This window comes from Saccoglossus kowalevskii, chromosome 10 (assembly GCF_978046115.1).
Source record: "Saccoglossus kowalevskii chromosome 10, keSacKowa6.1, whole genome shotgun sequence".
Classification (NCBI taxonomy): Eukaryota; Metazoa; Hemichordata; class Enteropneusta; family Harrimaniidae; genus Saccoglossus; species Saccoglossus kowalevskii.
The window spans coordinates 35,143,486-35,164,157 of NC_140650.1; the positions used below are offsets into that span (position 1 = coordinate 35,143,486).

General features: G+C 36.5%; 1 protein-coding gene across 1 annotated transcript in view; it reads right to left on the minus strand.

Moving 5' to 3' along the window:
* Positions 1 to 14,665: 14,665 nt before the first annotated feature.
* Positions 14,666 to 20,672, minus strand: part of LOC102804814 (polycomb group RING finger protein 1-like) — a 16,841-nt gene continuing 10,834 nt past the window's right edge. The window contains 1 exon segment of the mRNA XM_006825997.2: positions 14,666 to 14,922. Within this exon segment, the coding sequence (XP_006826060.2) occupies positions 14,875 to 14,922 (48 nt within the window). The 3' untranslated portion in view covers positions 14,666 to 14,874.

The following is a 20,672-nucleotide window of genomic DNA, read 5'->3' on the forward strand; positions in this document are numbered from 1 at the left end:
AAGATGTAATACGACCGAAAACATATATTGTTGTTGGATAGTCAGTACCGCAGACTAAATTAGGACTATGATTTATCATTAACTAAAAAAGATGCGTATGTAGAGAAAACAACAGTATTCGTTCTATGTACACAAGTGTTATTGTTGCATCAAACAAATACTCAGATGTATACTACAAGAACAGCGTTCTCAGATTATGTGGATCATAGTCCTAAGTTTTTATCAATATACACTTTCGGACAACAATATTAAATATGACATGCTCTCGTGATTATTGCATCTTTATTACAAAACTAGTACCTATGTCTGCTTCCACACATGTAGATGTTAATTTTCTGTGTTAATTTCAACCAATTAGCTACATTCGTTTCCTAATGACTGGTATATATTTGTTTTATTTGATGTAAGTTGTATTTCACTGGGACCTATTAATGGAATTGGACCAGTGGGATATTCAAATAAATAAATTAATAACCCCATCAGAATCACCAGTGATTAGTATATTACGTCACGCGAAGTAAAGAAAAACCAATTTTACTTTGATTTATCTTGTCTAAGCTAGGTAAAGCGTCAGTACAAACCGTACCAGAAATGGACTATTTACGTAATGACGTAACAGTACAAGCAAATACGAGACTTTTTGGCTAATATCTGTATAGCTCGGCTATATCTTTGTTCGGCCCTGAATATCATGTGGCGCACTTTAAACGCAAACCAGTTTCAATTCACTTTTCTTAAATGCATCTGCCTTAGTTTATTTTGTACTTCCGAAATCTACTGTTGGGTCTATACACTCCTGCGGCCATTCCAGTAAGCATCACGCTGTGTACATGTTTCCGATACGGTTCACGGTTTGAGAGTCTGCAAACTTAATACTAGTATAAACGTACTGAAAATTCAAAATTATATAGAAGGAATCATCGAAATTATGAATATGATGCAAAAACCGTAGATTTGGGTATTATGCAATTCCCGTATTCGAGATTGTTCCATATACACAGAGTAAACGCGAACTACTACCCCGTCTTTAATTAAGACTATATTTTCTCGTCAAAAGAATAGATGAGACCATTGGTCCTAAAGTCTTTGATGACTACAAGTAGGTAAACATTCTCTACGCCGATAAAGCTTATGGTGTGCAAATTAGAGTACGGTTAAAACGGGTTAAAATTTTGTTTGAAATATTTTCATACACACATCGGAAAATTGTTCCAACAATGAAATTGATATCTAAATAATATTAATCTTCCTTGAATAACAATGAAAAGCATGCATTAAATAAACGCATCTCTTTTATTGATTGCGAATAGACTAAAACGTGATAAATCGACATTCTTACAATGTGCTCATTCATAAACACAATAAGAGGGTCGGGAGTTTCTTGCAAATTGGAGACTCATATGTCTTCTACAAAATTATTGTTTTTGCAGCTCCATTGAGGTTACAATCAGTGTTAAATATGGTTAACAATACACAAGCCGCAAATCTGAAGACAAATTGTCATTGATCAATTTGTATACGATGTAATCATTTAAATTCAATCAAAAAAAAAGCAGGCGCCATTCCATTTTTACAGATTCGACACTGTAGATTATATTTTTATTATTTATTTATTTAAAGTAATGATCAATTTCAATCGTGACGAATTTATTAACTATATCAAAATATTATATTCATACCGTGGTGCCAAATTGCTGAATTATGAATACGTATCGCAACCATTTTATTTGCAACTCGGCATTCGACAAAGTTGTCCAATGTCGACCATGTTTTTCCTATTAGTAGTCAAATTTTAGCAATTAAAACAGATTCGATAATGGAATAAACGGAGTCTAAATGAAGACTCGTGATTGGTCTGAAGAACTACGATTATCTAAGGTTGCCGATAATACTAAGTCATGATTTTGGCAAAGTGCCAGGCTTAGTACACAAACTAAGGATTGTGGTAAGGATAATTAAGAATCTGATCAACTCCATATGGCGATATTTTACGTCTGAAATACACAATTGAATCCATCGGTACATTGATGTTCACAAAGGCGTGAAGAATGCTTTCATTCGAAAATATATATATTATATTATATAGGCACTATGCGGTCTCGTTAACGGTTTTCGATAACATTTTCTTAAAATATTTATTAGGTCCACAAAATTAGACGCAAAACTATTATCAGTAACTATAGTAACTATGAAGATGATGGTATTCGAATGTATGACATCTTCTTAATATTATGTATTATTGATCTATGTCATAATAAAACCACGAATAAGATTCTGACTTAAAGATAACTATTGATCACTAAATCATATTTGATAAACACTGGGTCGTTAATGAATGGAACAGTTGTAAGTAACAACAATATAACAGTAGGGGTTGCTACGGAACGTAAATTTGCACGATATTTTAGGGAATGGTCACAATTCATATAAATTGAAAGTGCGTAGACCAATTGTGAGCTATGTGGAATACGAAATGGTACGGTTCATATACTTCACAACATTTAAATAAAACAATCCTACTGGAAACATTCCTTGATGAATTGACTTTGAGAACAAATAGTTACATTCAGTAAGTTAATCCAGTATATAGAAACATGAGCATGTGAGCTATATGGAGTTATAACTTAATAAATTAAATATTTATACTTTAACATTATTATAATAATAATTGTAATTTCTCTATCTCTGTTGTTTACAAATGTGTGAATAAAAAAACAAAACAATTACGAAATCTTTCAGGCTTAAATCGACATAACAGTGAATGTAAATACGAAACTTACCATCAGTGCTAAGATCATCTGCAGTCTGCCTTCAGAGTTTCCACAAACTAGAATCTCTTTCCGTTGTGTATTTGTAATACCTATCTAATTAACATAATAGTACACTCCCTTATACAATCCGTGATCAAATCGCAAAGTGGGAATGCAGAATGTTTCACCGAAACTCGCAAGCTTTTTAGAGCCTCGGGTATCTGTATGTTTTAATTGGATTCCTGTGGTCGTAGTTTGTGGTTGCTAAGCGACAATACTGGATATCAAATTGACAAACAACCAATAAACTGCTATGTTTTAGGTGGTTAATGTGATATTACGAATCCTAGCAACTGATATCGTAGATATATATGTCAAGCTGGCTGCTATTAAACAGATAAACTCATTTTATTAACTTTTACAGAATGCTTTTATGTTATGATGTTGTTCAAAACGATACAGTTTTTTTTGGCGCAAGAATAGATCAAACATCGATGACTACTTTTAAGCAAATTAACATTAGTTCATATTGCATTATGGGTACTCGTCACTTACTGATGGGACATATAAAAACTTTGTACAAACACGCTTCTATGGTTGCTATGAAAATTGTTATTGTTTCCAGACACGGAGACATTCAACATTTCTCGCCGAAGTTTTCGATATCCAGTTGGTATCAGAATCGTATATAAACGTTTTGTATATGCTTATTAATGTAAACGACACAATTCCAATCTACAGACCAGAATTTATATTACACAGTATAATGAATCTGATTTACTAGTGCTAGTGACATCCGAGCGTTCCAATGGTTCAGTGCAATACATTTGTGATTTTACCATACTCATGCTTTTTCGAAAACGTCGGTACCTACAAACCGAATGCAATACAGCTCTGTGGTGATTTTGAAGAAACAGTCACCTTTCTGACTAGCTCCACTCTTTCCCAATGCTAGCTGGGCTTTGTAGAATAGAATAGAATAGAATAGAATAGAATAGAATAGAGGCACAAAATGAAATATATGTCATATAACATCCATGGTCACTTACATAAAACGAAACAAATGAACAATGTTCATTACACAGACAAATTAAAATATAACAATTTCATTTACAAATTTAGCAAGGCTATTCACAATTAAACTTGACCTTAGTTTTTTTTTTCAAATTTGTCTTGTTTTTGCCAATAATTTCAGAATGCTCACATCATATAGTGAAATCGTATGAAAGAACCGTGAACATGCTTCCGATATGCCTTGATGGTTACATTTTATTAAAGCATGTACTTCATTGCCAATTACTCCATTTTTACAATGAATAAAATTCCTTGCATCTGGGGATATTCCTAAATGCCTCAGTCTTTCTATTGGTAGAACACGTGCTGATATTCTGGGTTTTGTGATATATTTTTTTAGAAAGTTGGTCATAAATTGCATGATAATGTTCATTGGTTTATAATGTAAAATTATAAAGCTGATGACACAATAAAATAGCATTATTTTGTATGATAAAGTTACGTTTTTGAGAAACTTGTCCTAATATTTTTCAAAAAAGCTATTTTATTACAATTCCATAGAATACAATGTTAAAGAAATAATACATTTTTGACACGTGTTGAAATATTTGATGACAACAAAAAGTATCCCATTATTAGCAACCTATGTCACCAGTCTATCAGTTTAAGATAATATAATATCTCTGCCATATGAACCTATATTAAAAGCGTTATAATACTGCCAAAATGGAACTATCCATTAAAATACAATCATTTTCATCATCAACCATACTATCATTTTATCGGAAATAAGGCTTGTGACCCGGTAATATTCATATATTGCCTTGGAGTACAAATAATTTAAAAATGATTACATTCCTGGTATTTTCATTTATGAGTAGGCATCTACCTTAATAACACTTTATACCGTGAAAAAAAAACATCTTCCAAATTATTTTTGGTACAGTTAATTTGTCCACTGTTAATGGTCTATTGGTGTTGATGGCAAATTATCTGTCAGAAACAGAGAAGTATGTAGTTGTATATACATGTACCATATACTTCTATACTTTCCAAAATCTGTGCCATGTCAATAAATGAAATACCATTATATTCTCTACGAATTCATTTCAGATTTATACAATGAAAAGACTCGAATCATGATCTAGTCGTCAACGGTTATTTTGTGAAGTTGTCACGTTTTACCCCCTTCAAAACTCTGGTTAGTTGATTTATTACTTGCTACCATGTATGTATGGCGGTAAACACCTTCGGCCATTACATTGTCAGCACGTTCGTTAGTCATTCCAAAACCGTGCGAATATAATGATTACATTCAATACAATGATAAAGTCGTGACAATTTTAGCTTTATTCTGTGTACCTCTAACTTGGTAATTGGTCGATGTACATCTATGGCCGTACACAAAACGTCGGAGTCATCAACCTACACTAGATTTAGTTGTGCTTCACGCGTATTGCAAGTAACTTTCTCTTGAATAAATAATGTTGTTATTGATAGGTAAAACTTTGTAAATAGTTTGATCAAAATGTTTATCTTCAAACTTGTATACGAGTTTTGGCAAATACACATATTTTCCTGTTTGCAATGTATTATGGCTCAGTTTCACTAACGGGAAATTTGATTATATTATGCATCTCATGCAATGGACAAATAACTGGCGGCTATTTGCTAAAAAAACCAAACATTGCCGTATTTGTGGAACAAGATAGGTAGTCTATAGATTTTGTTCAAACATCTTGATGCACGTTACTTTTGCAGATCAGAAGTTTAAATGAATAGTGTTTCTCCAAAATATCTCCGCCATGTCTTCACCGATCACGTTGAAATTGACACATGCATCATTTGCTGATTATACATCTTGTCACACAAACGTACATGCACACAATCTTACTGACAATAGCCAAATGACGTTCATTTAAAGTTAACAAGTCATCAACAACAATCACTGGTTTTAGTTCTTGCTAATATCACATTAATTGATATGATAATACAATAGGGCACTATGAACAATAGGTTGAATATGCATGAATAATCCCTCTCGTGGGAAAAAAACACCCATTGCAATTTAAAACATCACAATTCAGATATGTGTCAATTTGTGACGACAGCAAACAATTACAACGCAAAAACATAACCCGGTGTCGAAGACTGAGATTATAAGCAATTACTTCCAGCAATTTAATGTGATACTCTTTACTGGCGGGCTATTGATAAACTGAAATAGGCCAACTGACGTCACAGAACGCTGACAGAGTACTCATCTAGTTGACCGCGAGCTTTGTGACGTATATCCTGTCCTTGTCGTTATATCCGTGTAATAATTACAACCAAAGGCAGTTATAGCTATCAGTGACCGCGACCGTGACAGTGACATTTAACGGATAGTCATAGCACCGATGAATACGGGTACATTATTCACTGGCTGCTATGTAAGTAGTCGTCTAAATGTGAGTATTAGGTCTAATATGCACTATCGAAGTAAGCTGTGATAAAAGCCAATTCAGAATTTTATAAACAACTCATATATATAATTGGTGTCTAACCGTCACGGTGTATTCTCTGTGTCAGCGTAAATTTGAGTTCACCAATTTCTTGACAATTTTAAACTTGTTGCAATATTACTATTCTTTAAAATATTTGTTCGATTGGTGTAATCCTATAGCAGGTGATGGTCTTTTATTCAGTTTCATTATACTATCAAAGAATATTCCGTCATATAATAAACGACAATGTTTTATAAGCGTGCTCTTCTGCAATGTGATGTATTTGTCAACTTTCTCAACTACAGTTGACGCCAAGTTACATGCATTTTTTAGGAGATACAACATTATAATGTTTTATGGGATGTTTCAATGTACACAATGTATTCCAGTTACGAGGTATGGGTGTGGGTCGAAATCGGTATTGTGCGCCCCTAGTTTCGCCCTTCACTCGCGCCCCATTTCCCATGTTTCGTTTCTTGATCCATTATTTTTACTGACTTTTTTATCGAAATTGCCCACTAGTTGGGTTATCATTCTGCACCATCGAAAAGCAATGAAATGTTGTTTTTATTATAGGACGCAATCTGGATCAACCGTTACTTAATTGAAACAGTATTTCACTTCAATGATCCATGATTGTACTCATTGCGTCAACATGCAATTTCTTGAAGTTCCGATGCAGACACATTTCTTTGCACTAGTATTTTGCACTTAAACTGTTTTAATTTTGTTCAAACGATTGCAAAATTTTCAGCGAAAATAAAAACACATACGATACAAAATATTTTGTTTTTATTATCTTATCTGCAGTCACGCGATGGGTGCAATCCAACAAAATAAGCAAAATTAAGTTTTTAAAACAGGACTTTTTTTCCGTCACGTACTGACTATTTGTTGAACGACAACTAATGTATATACAGGAATTATTCTTATTTTTCTGTATAAATGAAACATATGTTGCTCATATTTGTAATTGTTAATCAAATCGTATTATTTTCAACAACAAAAACGTCACCGTTTCAAAAAAAGTTGTTAATTTTTTGTCTGAAAACATCCGGGCGGGAAATGACTGGTCAACTTGATTTTTGGTCAGCATAGTTTTTTCAAGAAAATAAAAGATATGTTGTTCAAATTATCCAAATTTTCACTAGTATCACGCTATTTTCAAGAACGTTGGCGTGTTTTAGTTTGGAAAATATCTTTCCGTAAAAGGTTATAACGAAACTGTCTGCAAATCACTCGAGGCCGGACATGATTGTGCAGGCTTGCCATCGAACGTCATATTTTTCACCAAATTTCGAAGAAATAAAACATTGACATTCAAATTATAGAATTTATTTAGTTGAATCTACTATATACTGGTAGAATATACTATTTTCAAGAAAGTTGGCATGTGTGGTACGTGTCGTCACTTGAATTCTTTTCTCGAAGTCGTCATTTTCGTTTCGTTTTATTATTCATCTATATGGTTCGGCCACTCAAAGTTATACCTCTGATAATGACCTCTCAGAGTATAATTTCTGTTTTGTTCTAAGTTTTAATAAGCTTTTTAGCGCGATTTCTAGACGACCCGGTCCTGGTCGCTTGTGACCCAGGTAAAAAAAGACGATTCGGCCCTGGTTTGGACGTTCCGGCCCGGGTATAAATTATATTCGATATGTAATGTTAATATATTAAATGCAAAACGAATGACGTATGAATATCTTGTTCATAACTTATATTTCGTCTTTTGCAGGGCAAGCATAGTTATGTATTTTATTTCTTTTCAGAAAAAGTAATATTTTATATTTGAGCGTGTCACGTGTCACAGATATAGATACAGACATAAACCAAACATTTTTGAAAAGCTTGAACCAGGAATTTTCAGTATGAATTTTCTCGATGACGCAGAATGAAGGGTACAGAATATGTCGCAGAATGATGGCGCTCAGGGACACACACTGCTTATTTCGGGAAACGCGCCGGCGCAAAACACCGATTTCGATCCCCATACATACTTCCACATACGCTTCTTTAGGGATGTTCAGTCCCCATTATCGTAATTGTTGACCTTATTTGCAAATGGAAATACAAATAAAACGTATCCGCCGTGCATCGGGCTCGAACAGATCCCTTGGCGAGCAAAACATACTAATCTTAATACAGAAAAACACACAGTTGACAATCGCATTCAAAAAGTGTTTCATCAAAACTGATTAAACAACACAGTGTTTGGTAATGGAGACAGTCAATGGAGACTGTTCACGATTATACAGATATATTAAATACCTACTCAAAGTTAACAGCAAATCGACCATTGTGGCATGTCTTTTAGAATTAGGAAGGTATCCATTAATTACCGTGAACAGGTATAAAACAGATGATCAAATACTGGTCTCGCATAACAAAAAATGCCTGAAAATTCTCTGGTTTAAGGAGCATATAGTGTCAGCTTAGAATTAGACAACTCTGGCACCTACAACTGGGTTTCCGGTTTAAAACTTATACTTAAAGATCTAAATATAGACCATTTGTAGCAGGAAGAATAAAATGCGAACAATGTAATTATAGATAAAATAATATCAGAAAAACTAAAAACAAAATTGTAAACAGATTTAGACAATGATAACAAAGGGAAAAATCACAAAAGTAAATTGCGCACTTACAGAGAACTGAAAACGGACTTCGGCTTTGAAAACTACTTACACGTAGTCAAAAATACTCATCACAGGTCATCAGTGACAAAATTGAGGATTATTGCTCACAGACTACAAATATATACTGGGAGATATAACACAGATATATCTGACAGAAAATGTCTATGTTGTGAAAATAACGACATAGAGGACGAAGAACATTTTCTTTTAATATGTGATCTCTACGCGAGAGAAAGAAACAAACTTTATCACCTCCACATTTAGCAAAAGATAAAGAAAACTATATTTTAAATAATAAAGATGAGAAAACAGTAACACAAGTAGCAAAATACATAGAGAACTGTTTCTAAACAAAAGAGGAAAAACTTAAAACATTATAGTCAGCTATCTCAAGATAAGGTCATGTACATGTATTAGTAATCCAAACATTTACCAACACAAATATGGAAAACAATCTAATTCACTTCCTCCCCAACTTTAATTTGCTTGTCAATTTTTATTTTCCTGTGGGTTGTTTTATTCTCACTTTTATTTTATGTTTGTCTGTATTGCATTTTAGTCACAATCCTACTGGGGATACGAACGCAATAAAAATAATTAGTCCCCGTTCGGACGCAGTCCGGAAACGGGGACTTATGTTTTGACCTTCGTGTGTCCGTGCGTGAGTGCGTGCGTCCGGACCTGTATCTTAGGAATGCCTGGACCAATCACAATCAAACTTCACACATACATCATACATGATATTATACATATGCACGTCAATTTGTTTCACGATCTGATTCAAGATGACCATTTCTCGGCTGTTTACAGATGGATTTTGTTCAAACTCGGTATATACAATAGACATTATGGGACCTTGATGCAAATAATTTTGTTTTTCAGATCAGATTTAAAATGGCCGACTGGCGGCCATTTTGTATTAATGAATGTGGTTCTAGCGCCATATCTCTGACTTTCACTGATTATGTTCAGATTTTAAATATTCATTATGTACATCATGTTATAGATAGACATATATATTGGTTTGACGATCCTATTCAAAATGGCGGCCTTTTTTGTGCTAAACAATAATCAAATATCAAGCATTTCTGGATGGATTTCGTTCAAACTTGGTACATATATCAGACATTACAGGTTCCTGATGCACATAATTTATTTTTCAGATCGGATTCAAAATGGCTGTCTAGCGGCCATATTGTTTTAATGAATGGGCTTCTAGACCCATATCTCCGACTTGTTTTGACTGATAATATTTTCAAATTTTAAATATTCATTATACATTATGTCATAGATAAACAGATATATTGGTTTGACTATCCTATTCAAAATGGCCGAATGGTGGTCATTTTTGTGCTAAAAAATCATCAAATATCAAGCATTTATGGGTGGATTTCGTTCAAACTTGGTACATACATTAGACATTACGAGTTCCTGATGCTCGTCATTTTATTTTTCAGATTGGATTCAAAATGGCTGACTGGCAGCCATTTTGTTTTAATGATTGGGCTTCTGGAGCCATATCTCTTAAATGCTTTGACTTATTGTATTTAAATTTTATATACTCGTTATACATCATGTTATATATATACAGGTATTCAAAATGGCTGATTTTGAATGCTGTTCCAGAGCAATATCTCTCAATATGGACAAGTACTTGTTTGACGATCAGATACAAATGTCAATCATATTCCTGACATGGTTATATTCCAGCTAAATTACTATAAACAAAACTATATATATCTTAAATTTGATAACTAACAGGGACTGTGCCATGCATGGCTTGTTATTATTATGAGACAGGTGACCACAGGTCTGTCCAGGTCTGTCCATAAATTAGCATTAGAAATACCATGAGTGTATGTGGCTTTACAGACAAGAGTCAAGAGAATTACACTCCGGTAAGCACCTTCGCGCTATTAACTCAAAATTCTGTACCACAGATAAATTTTGACAAAAGTGGATAAACTAGTGCCGAGATGGGAATACTTCACATTCAAGTATATTGAGATACACACAAGTAATTTAAACAAGTTATTTATATATTTTATTAATGTATGTGTACAAGGGAAAGTAATAAAATCATTCACATAGCCCTGCTGCACACTGAAAATGAACAAAAAAACACATTAGGAATGCAAACATTGGTGGTAAAATTATGCAATATTTTCATACAAACACACTTGACCCCCCCCCCAAAAAAAGAAAAAACTGCAATTGTTGACCAAAAAATTTCAAATGAATTCAATTAACACTTTTAGTGGTTTCAAATAGAAGCCTACTCATAAATGAAAATACTTGGAATTTATTCATTTTGCAATAAATGATACTCCAAGGCAATATAATGATATTGACTTAAAAATAGTTGGGGATCACTATCCTTATTTTTGAGAAAATAATGGTTGTATTTCAGTTGCCATTTTGGCAGTATTTATAATGCTTTTACCATTGGTTTCTATGCAAAGATGATATGCCATATCTAAAACTGTAGGCTGGTGACATGGCTGAAAAAATAATATATTGTTAATGATGGGGTACTTTTTGTTATGAACTACATGTATTTTAACAAGCAGCCTATCGGCTGAGATAGCTCCGCTGTTAGCAATGCACATTTCAATTAAAGAACTGAAGACATCATTAGAAAATGAACGATATGTATAGTATCAAAGCAATCGGACTTACAGTTTTTAATAAGAAGTCGAAAATATCACTTTCTACCAAACATGACAAAAATATTCACCAACATTAGAGAATTGAAGATATCATCACGAAATGAACAAATCTGAGAGAGGTCCACATGTAGTACCTATATATGTAATATCAAAGCAATTGCACTATTGGTTTTTAACAAGAAGTCGTAAATATCACTTTTTACCAAAAATGACAAAAATATTCACCAAAATTAGAGAATTAAAGATATCATGACAAAATGAACAAATCTGAGAGAGGTCCACATGTAGTACCTATATATGTAATATCAAAGCAATTGCGGTTTTTAACAAGAAGTCGAAAATATCACTTTTTACCAAAAATGACAAAAATATTCACCAAAATTAGAGAATTGAAGATATCAACATGAAATGAACAAACCTCAGAGAGGTCTACCCAAGGTACATATACACCAAGTATCAAAGCATTCAGGCTTGTAGTTTTCAAGAAGAAGTCGAAAAAGTAAAACATTGACACGGACAACGACGGACGGACAATCACTCATATGATAAGCTCCGCTCGACAAAGTCGACAACGGAGCTAAAAATCTGGGTTTAAAAAGTGTCAAAAAATGCAATTTTTCTTTAACAAGAATCATTTTTTCAACTTTTTTTTAAAACTAATTATTTTTGCAAAATATTAGGACAAGTTGCTCAAAATACGTAACTGTAAGACATAAAATAATGCTATATCATCATGTCATAGGACAATAGCTCCAACATTGTACATATCATAAACCAATGAACATTGTCATGTGACTTATGACAAAAATTACGAGTAGGCTTCTACCTTATATGAAACAAGGCAGGTTCTTAAACAATTTCCTTAATCTTTCATACTTCACTAAATCCAGGCACATATCATCTCATACAAATCTTATTATTTCCCCCTTTATCCTCGGGGCGGAGCTATATCACATCACGTTCCACGTTGCTAAGACGCGCACCACTGTACCACGTATTTTTATGGGCTCTCCGCGCTGCTGATGAACGAGGAACGCCGGGCTGGTGAAAATCTGAGACTCAACTTTGAAGTAATCCTGAACAATCAAATTAATATGCATTACGCACACAGGATTAATCTTGTTACACTGTTCAGGGGAGTCTCTACAACCATCCCAAAGTACCATTTCTGAAAGTTTTCAGCCCTTGTTTTCACTGTGATGGTTGCCATGCGATGAAAATGACCGGATGTCCGCCCAAGGATAACACATACATATATTGGAGTTAATAAATTAGCAGTTTCAGAGAGTTCATGATGGACATTGCTATCAGCTCTAATAGAAGGCCTAAAGCTGCATTTCTTTAACATTGTTTAATCTATATAATACAATGTGACATTTGTGATACCCAATGAACATACAATGTATGATATGAGACAGTACTTGGACAACTGACCAACATAAATATAGGTCAAGTTGCATGACATATCACTATTCATCAAGTATCACAAAGGTATTTTTGACAAAACATAACTCTGGCCTCATTTAAGCTTTTGGTTCACTGTGCTAAAACTTGAAAAAATAATTTTATTGAACTAAAAATCTCTTATTGGTAATATGATATAAGCAACAAAACTTTTTAAAATATTTGAGAAAAAATAAAACATTTTGTACACTTTTAAAAGAGTTAATAAACATTATATATATATATATATATATTATACTACGTCACAGTGTCAAATATCCATGTCTCACTTATTTATATTTCCAAGTTATCTATAGGAGAGGAGAAAGCAATAAACCAATGATTGTAATATAAAAACTTTATATAAAGGAGTACATCACTTTATAAATGGCTTCTAACACAATGATTGAGGTGCCCCAGTTGAGTTTTGCTGATATTATGTCAATCTCACTATAGCTATAGCATCACAGATCAGTGTTTTATTATCAGTGTAAAAACTGACATATAATTGAGAACATTTCACGGGAATACATGCATCTGCAGCTACAATTCAAACTATAAAATTACAGTAAGCAAATAACACCGAATAAACGGCAAGGTAAAGACTATGTCTAATTATAGTAAATACGTACTGCGTGCGTGACTCGAACCGGCGCTCGCGTACGGCACCTAATCGCCTAGCTTCACGCCACTACACGTCTTCCCCTCGGCCACCGGGCATCCCCAAAAAAGGATGCTTAATAACCGAGCTTATTACGTGCAGAGAACATGAAACCCGTCCACGCGATACGCGCCACACAGCATGGCCAGAATGCGGCAAAGGCCTTCAGATCTGGCTGTAGTAGGATGGTGAAAGTAATGGTACAGCATTTTAACAGTGAATAAGTACTGAGAAATAATTTTTAAACTCATAGTTGCTGTCGACATAGGAAGTAAAGTAAGCAAATAACACCGAATAAACGGCAAGGTAAAGACTATGTCTAATTATAGTAAATACGTACTGCGTGCGTGACTCGAACCGGCGCTCGCGTACGGCACCTAATCGCCTAGCTTCACGCCACTACACGTCTTCCCCCTCGGCCACCGGGCATCCCCAAAAAAGGATGCTTAATAACCGAGCTTATTACGTGCAGAGAACATGAAACCCGTGTAGTGACGTGTAGTGGCGTGAAGCTAGGCGATTAGGTGCCGTACGCGAGCGCCGGTTCGAGTCACGCACGCAGTACGTATTTACTATAATTAGACATAGTCTTTACCTTGCCGTTTATTCGGTGTTATTTGCTTACTTTACTTCCTATGTCGACAGCAACTATGAGTTTAAAAATTATTTCTCAGTACTTATTCACTGTTAAAATGCTGTACCATTACTTTCACCATCCTACTACAGCCAGATCTGAAGGCCTTTGCCGCATTCTGGCCATGCTGTGTGGCGCGTATCGCGTGGACGGGTTTCATGTTCTCTGCACGTAATAAGCTCGGTTATTAAGCATCCTTTTTTGGGGATGCCCGGTGGCCGAGGGGAAGACGTGTAGTGGCGTGAAGCTAGGCGATTAGGTGCCGTACGCGAGCGCCGGTTCGAGTCACGCACGCAGTACGTATTTACTATAATTAGACATAGTCTTTACCTTGCCGTTTATTCGGTGTTATTTGCTTACTTTACTTCCTATGTCGACAGCAACTATGAGGTTATAAAATTACATCCTGTTTCAAAGCTTACTGAATAGTGAATGCTTTAGGGAACTCATGGGATATACTTTCCCCTCTTCTATATACTCAAAATGGGCAAAAAACAATCTTTAGAAAGTTCGCTAATATTGCATTTAAAAGTTGCTGGTGTCTTTCTTTCTATCAAGCAATGTACAGTATATAAACACATTTAATGGTATCTTGGTTTAAGTCTGTAATGCAGCACCATAGGAGCACACTGAAACGAAGATGATAGGGTTTAAGTTATTAAACAATGTGAATGAATGATTATTTTTTGAGATTTTTAATTCTGTATCTGTTTGTACGACCATGTCAATAAAAAATGTATTTATTATTATTTGACATCACATTTGTTGTCATTTTTATTTTTAGATCTACCGGTAGTGTTTTTGAGAAGTATGTTTTGACCTTGCTTACAGCCACATGTTTCAGCATAGACCATACCGCAATTCTAAATTATTAGGATTGTACAAACCAGTTTGTTTACCTAATCATACCTACCAGAAAATTCGTGGAAATAATAAATTGCATTTATTACTCGTTAGGCAGAGTAGCACGCTCACCGGAGGTGGGAAAGCTATGACGGCTGAAATGTACATTTTTCGACACAAAAAGGCAGGAAGGTGAAATCAAAAATTACTCGCCAACAAGGAGTCTTGTCCTGGGATACAACTAAACAGGTGACTCTTCAGGGTGCCTGAGAGTAACCCCCCCACTTTAGGGAGATTACTGAAGCTGGCTGCCTGAACGATCAAATCGGGCCCAAACATAGCATTAAAACAATGTATTGGTTGTGTTCAATAGCACAGATCAAAGCTAGCAGCGTCAAGCAAAAGGAAGCTGGATTCGGCTGAAGACGGTGGTGCGGGCTACAAAATGTAGGTCCACGTACACTGTCTAACCCGTCACCACTGGTCCCAACCTGTAGAGACCCTTCTCCAACGATTGGAGGTCTCTCAGGTAATAGTTAATGAAGACATTTTGAGATCTCCGGAATCCTGCGAGTTTATTGACAGCCTCCGCTAGCTTTAACACGTGGGGAAACATGTCTACCCTCTTTGCTGTGGGACACTACTGAGGTGTTGTCTGTCTGAAGCAGGACTCTGTGGTGGTGTACAACCTTCTGAAAATATTTCAGAGACAGTAGGACAGTCTACAACTCCAACCAATAGATGTGGCGGCCCGCATACATGGTCGGCCACGTCATTTGAACTAGAAGGTCGATCAGATGGCTGCCCCAGCCTTGGAGCGACGCATTCGTAATGAGTTGTCGGATCTTGGGGCTCTCTCTTCTCCAAGTTCCGAGCATGCTTCCACTAAGGGAGGGCCGCTAGGATTTGGTCCGACAAGTGAACCCTGAACGCCAGGTTCCGCATGTGGGCCTAGCTGCCCAACAAGCACCTCTGAATCGGACGAGGAAGGAGAGCTGCTGAGGAAACTAGATGGCAAATTGAAGTCATACTGCCAATAAGGCGCATCAGTTTGTGTATAGAAGCCGTTCCCATCGAGCGGAGTCGGCTGTCGAGCTCCACAAAGAAGTCGCACGGCGCCTGAGAAGCCCTTGTTCTGTTTCGAACTGCATACCCAGAAAAAACTAGGTTGCGAAACGGTATGGTGTTAAATTATATTTATTAAAATGCCCAACTCGTGGAGGAGCGTTTGCATCAAACGCACATGCTCTGCTGACACCTGCCTGTCTCAGTTGTGCCCTAACCAGTCGTTGAGGTATGGGTTCAGATAAACCGACGACCGGTGGAGCAGCTGGGTCACCTGTCTAAACACACCCTGGTGAAGACAAACAGTGCCATGCACAAACAAAAAAGGTAGGGCGGTATACTCGTAAACATGCCCACTAAAGGGAATCTGAGATACTGGCTGCAAGAGTGGTGCATCGCTCAACTCTAGCGACACCAACCAATCGCCTGAGTGCACTGACAGAAGTACGGAAATAGGTGTTTCTATAAGGAAGCGATTGAGCTCCACAAACCCGTTCAGCTGCCTAAGGTCTAGGACAGGGGGCCACCCCCCCCCCACCCCAACTCTTGGGAATGACGAAGATGTGGGAATAGAACCCTTTAAATGGGGCTCTCCACTAGGCATACCACCCTTTCTCCAGAAGGCTGGTTACTTCCTGCCAGGTCGTCTCTGCCTTGACCTCATCCCTCGGTGGAAGACCAGAGGGGGATTAGTAGTCAGAGGAGGAGGAGGCCGAAGAGGACTTTGATACCCCCAAGACTCTACTGCAAGCGTCCAGGGATCAGAAACTCTCCTGCACCAAGCTGGTGTGTACTGCTTGAGGCGCGATCCAACGGGGAGGAGCGGACGGAGTTCAGAACTACAGCTCCATGAACTCCAGCCTCCAGCGTAGGAGGACAAAGACAGACAGGGTGGTTGAGCCCGAAGACTCGGGGGGGGGGGGGGGGTCATACCACCATCTATGCCCAGGCAGCCAGTAAAGCCTTTAAAGAGACTTTGTGGCTCCCTGGTCCCCAGAAGTGCCAGAACGTCCTACCACAAGAGCCACGCTCTTGGACCTTTTCTGACATTTCCCGCTACCGGTCTTCTTCCTTAGAAAGAGACTGTGAGCACTTAGATCCTCACTGGTACTGGTTCTAAGCGGGGGAACTTATTGCCTGAGTCCTCTTGCGGTTTTGGATTGAACTGTTGGCTGAAAAAGGGCAAACAGCCCTAGCCAACAAGAATGATTGCTTCAATTGGACCCTGAGCAACTACCAAAACAACCATAGCATCAGCTAGCCGGCCACTAAACAGCCGGCCATGCGCCCACTGCCCTCTCCGCAGGAAATCAGACTCGTCTCCCGCTGGAGTAGGGTAGGTGCACTGACTCAGTACTGCCTCCTGCTAAATCGAAACTGCTCCTGGACTTGCGAGATATTCATCCCGCCAAAAAAGGAATCAACGCGAATTCAAACTGAGCTGGCAATTCAACAAAAACAGGCAATAACTGGAGCCTTAATAATGGAAATGCCTTACCGTAATAGCAAAAGTTAGAGTCGATCACACAAACACTAGATTTCTAGGAAAAGCCCAGTGAAGATCAGTAATCTGCCTCTTTTTCCAGTACAGCTTGTAGAGGAAAAAAATAATCTGTCTACATCGCATTGGAACATAAGGGAATTGAAACTGACAGGCCTCGGGTGCATGATCGCCCTAGGAGGTGACCCCTTTTTCTTAGAAGAGAATGCTACCCTAGAGTGTTTCTTTTGGACCTGGGTATATTCTCTATTAGTTTCCGTTTGGGGCTGTAATTAAGCCTAACACGTAATAAATGAAATTTATTATTTCCACAAATTTTCTGGTAGGTGAGGTAGTAAACTATAGTGCATTGTGGGATTTTTGAACCATCTAACAATTCACTATGATTTAGAATTGTGATATGGTCTATGGCTTTTCTTTCACTTGTTGCATTGATTGTAATACCTCTGTCACTAATTGTCTACCTGTGTGTTAATTATATCTAGTATCCAATGTCTAAAATAAAGCAATGGTTGAATTGCATTAGTGCTCCAGAGATAAAATTTATGCATATTTAATGAGGTCACATAACCATAATATGGTCATTGGATATGTTGATCCGATCTAGTGTACAATGTCTTCAATACAACACTGTTTGAATGTCTATCTGATATAGTGCTCCTGATATGATGTTTATGCATATTTAATGAGGTCACATGACTGTGTGGTCATTGGATATGTTGATCAGATCTAGTGTACAATGTCTTCAATACAACACTGTTTGAATGTCTATTTGATATAGTGCTCCTGATATTATGTTTATGCATATTTAATGAAGTCACATGACTATGTGTGGTCATTGGATATGTTGATCAGATCTAGTGTACAATGTCTTCAATACAACACTGTTTGAATGTCTATCTGATATAGTGCTCCTGATATGATGTTTATGCATATTTAATGAGGTCACATGACTATGTGTGGTCATTGGATATGTTGATCAGATCTAGTGTGCAGTGTCTTCAATACAACACTGTTTGAATGTCTATCTGAAATAGTGCTCCAGATATGATGTTTATGCATATTTAATGAGGTCACATAACCATAATATGGTCATTGGATATGTTGATCAGATCTAGTGTGCAATGTCTTCAATACAACACTGAATGTCTATCTGATACAGTGCTCCTGATATGACTCTGTACGAACGTATAGACGTGTGAGCGAACATACATATGGACGAACATACACTGGTTAGAGTATATATTCAGGTTATCATAATAAATACATCAATATCTAACACTGAAATTAAAAAAGTCACAGAATTTTTTTTTATATATATCAGAAAACATTGTAGTACCTTGTACTTCAAAAAAACACATACTTAAAGGTGACTTTTGGTTTCTAGTAGAAAATCCATGATACTAGTACTTTGAGAGTATTTTCTGTAATACTAGTCTCACTAGTAATTAGAGAATACCAATACAACATTTTCTATTCACTGTTTTTCTGTTCTTGAAATACATTTACCCATCCTAAACCCCGCCCATGGCCGATGTTTCAAATAGTGGGCGATGTTTTGGTCCACATATTGCCTGACTGAGCCTACAAAGTATTTTACAGACCCAATTTTCCCGTCCGACATCTTGTATCGAGCGCGCTATTTCAAATATGACGCTAAAAATGATTCACTGTGAAGTCGAAAAGCATAAAACCAATGTTGCATACGAATTGTTGTTGCGTATTATTACTCGTTAAAATACATTTCACTTACGTTTATTAGACTTAATAAAGTCTATGCTTGAAAGGAATGTTATTTACGAAGTTTAAAATAGCCAAGCCTTCATGATTCGAGCCTCTTGGTTGTTATCAGTAATGTTTAATCTTTGTCTGTATTGCATTCCAGACAAAAAGTTCAAGATCGGTAAACAAGAAATGGGCGAACTAAAATGTCTCCTGCGTTTCACATGCGACATGATTATTAAAAAAAACACAGAGTTAAGAGGTCATGTACATTCTAGAAATCTAACCTTGCACACATAATCTTGCACTGACGTGTTTTTTGTCCAAAAATGATGTTCGCTTTCAGTTAACCCCCAGTTAACTCTTTGCGTTCATAGCATTTGTGAGAGTTGAAAGATTTTTTTAACAAATGAAAAGTAACTATATTGATTTGCGTCAAGCTGGATGGCCCGAATTTAAATATCAGTGCGTGAACTCTGGAGGTCATTGCCCAATGCCGCACGTAATTCAAACGCGTGGTTATTAGAGTTCAGTCGAAATGTACGTGAATATTGCAATCGAAGTGCGCTGTACAGAGTTTATTATATTATAGTAAAATTTAACTTGACGCATAGTATGGTTTATATTACATGTTCACTTCATTTCGAATAAAATAATTCACCATTGGAACATCGATGAATCACAAGTATTTAAAATATTTTCTTGACTTTCCGTAGACACCTGACTACTATCCTTTTCAATGATTTAAATGCGCCCATGTTTATGTTTGCATAATTATTACAAATTCAACGCATTATCAAGTCGGTAATATTGAAATATTCACAGACCCAATACCCCGGGTCAGCATCCTAACAATAGTAAAAAATAATTTGCGTAATTATCGTGAAATCAATACATTACACAATTGAAATATTTAGAGCCCGTGCAATATTGTAAACAAATTTGCGTATTTAGAAAAGCAGTGAACTAAGTAAACAACGTTGATATATTCAAAGCCAGTACAAGTACAGTACAGTACAAGTTGCGTAATTACAGTGCCGTCGGATATAATAACAATTTTACTAGATCGACGCGCGGACCACAAAAGAAAAAGGTTGCTAAAGCAACGCGCCAGTCCAGTGCGCGACTTTGGGTCAAACTTCGGTCAACACACACTTGATGCCAGCATCGCCGCGCAGCAAGTTTCGCAGAAGTACTTGAAGTTCAATTGCGCCCCAAAATGATGTCGCTGATCACACAGTTGTCGCA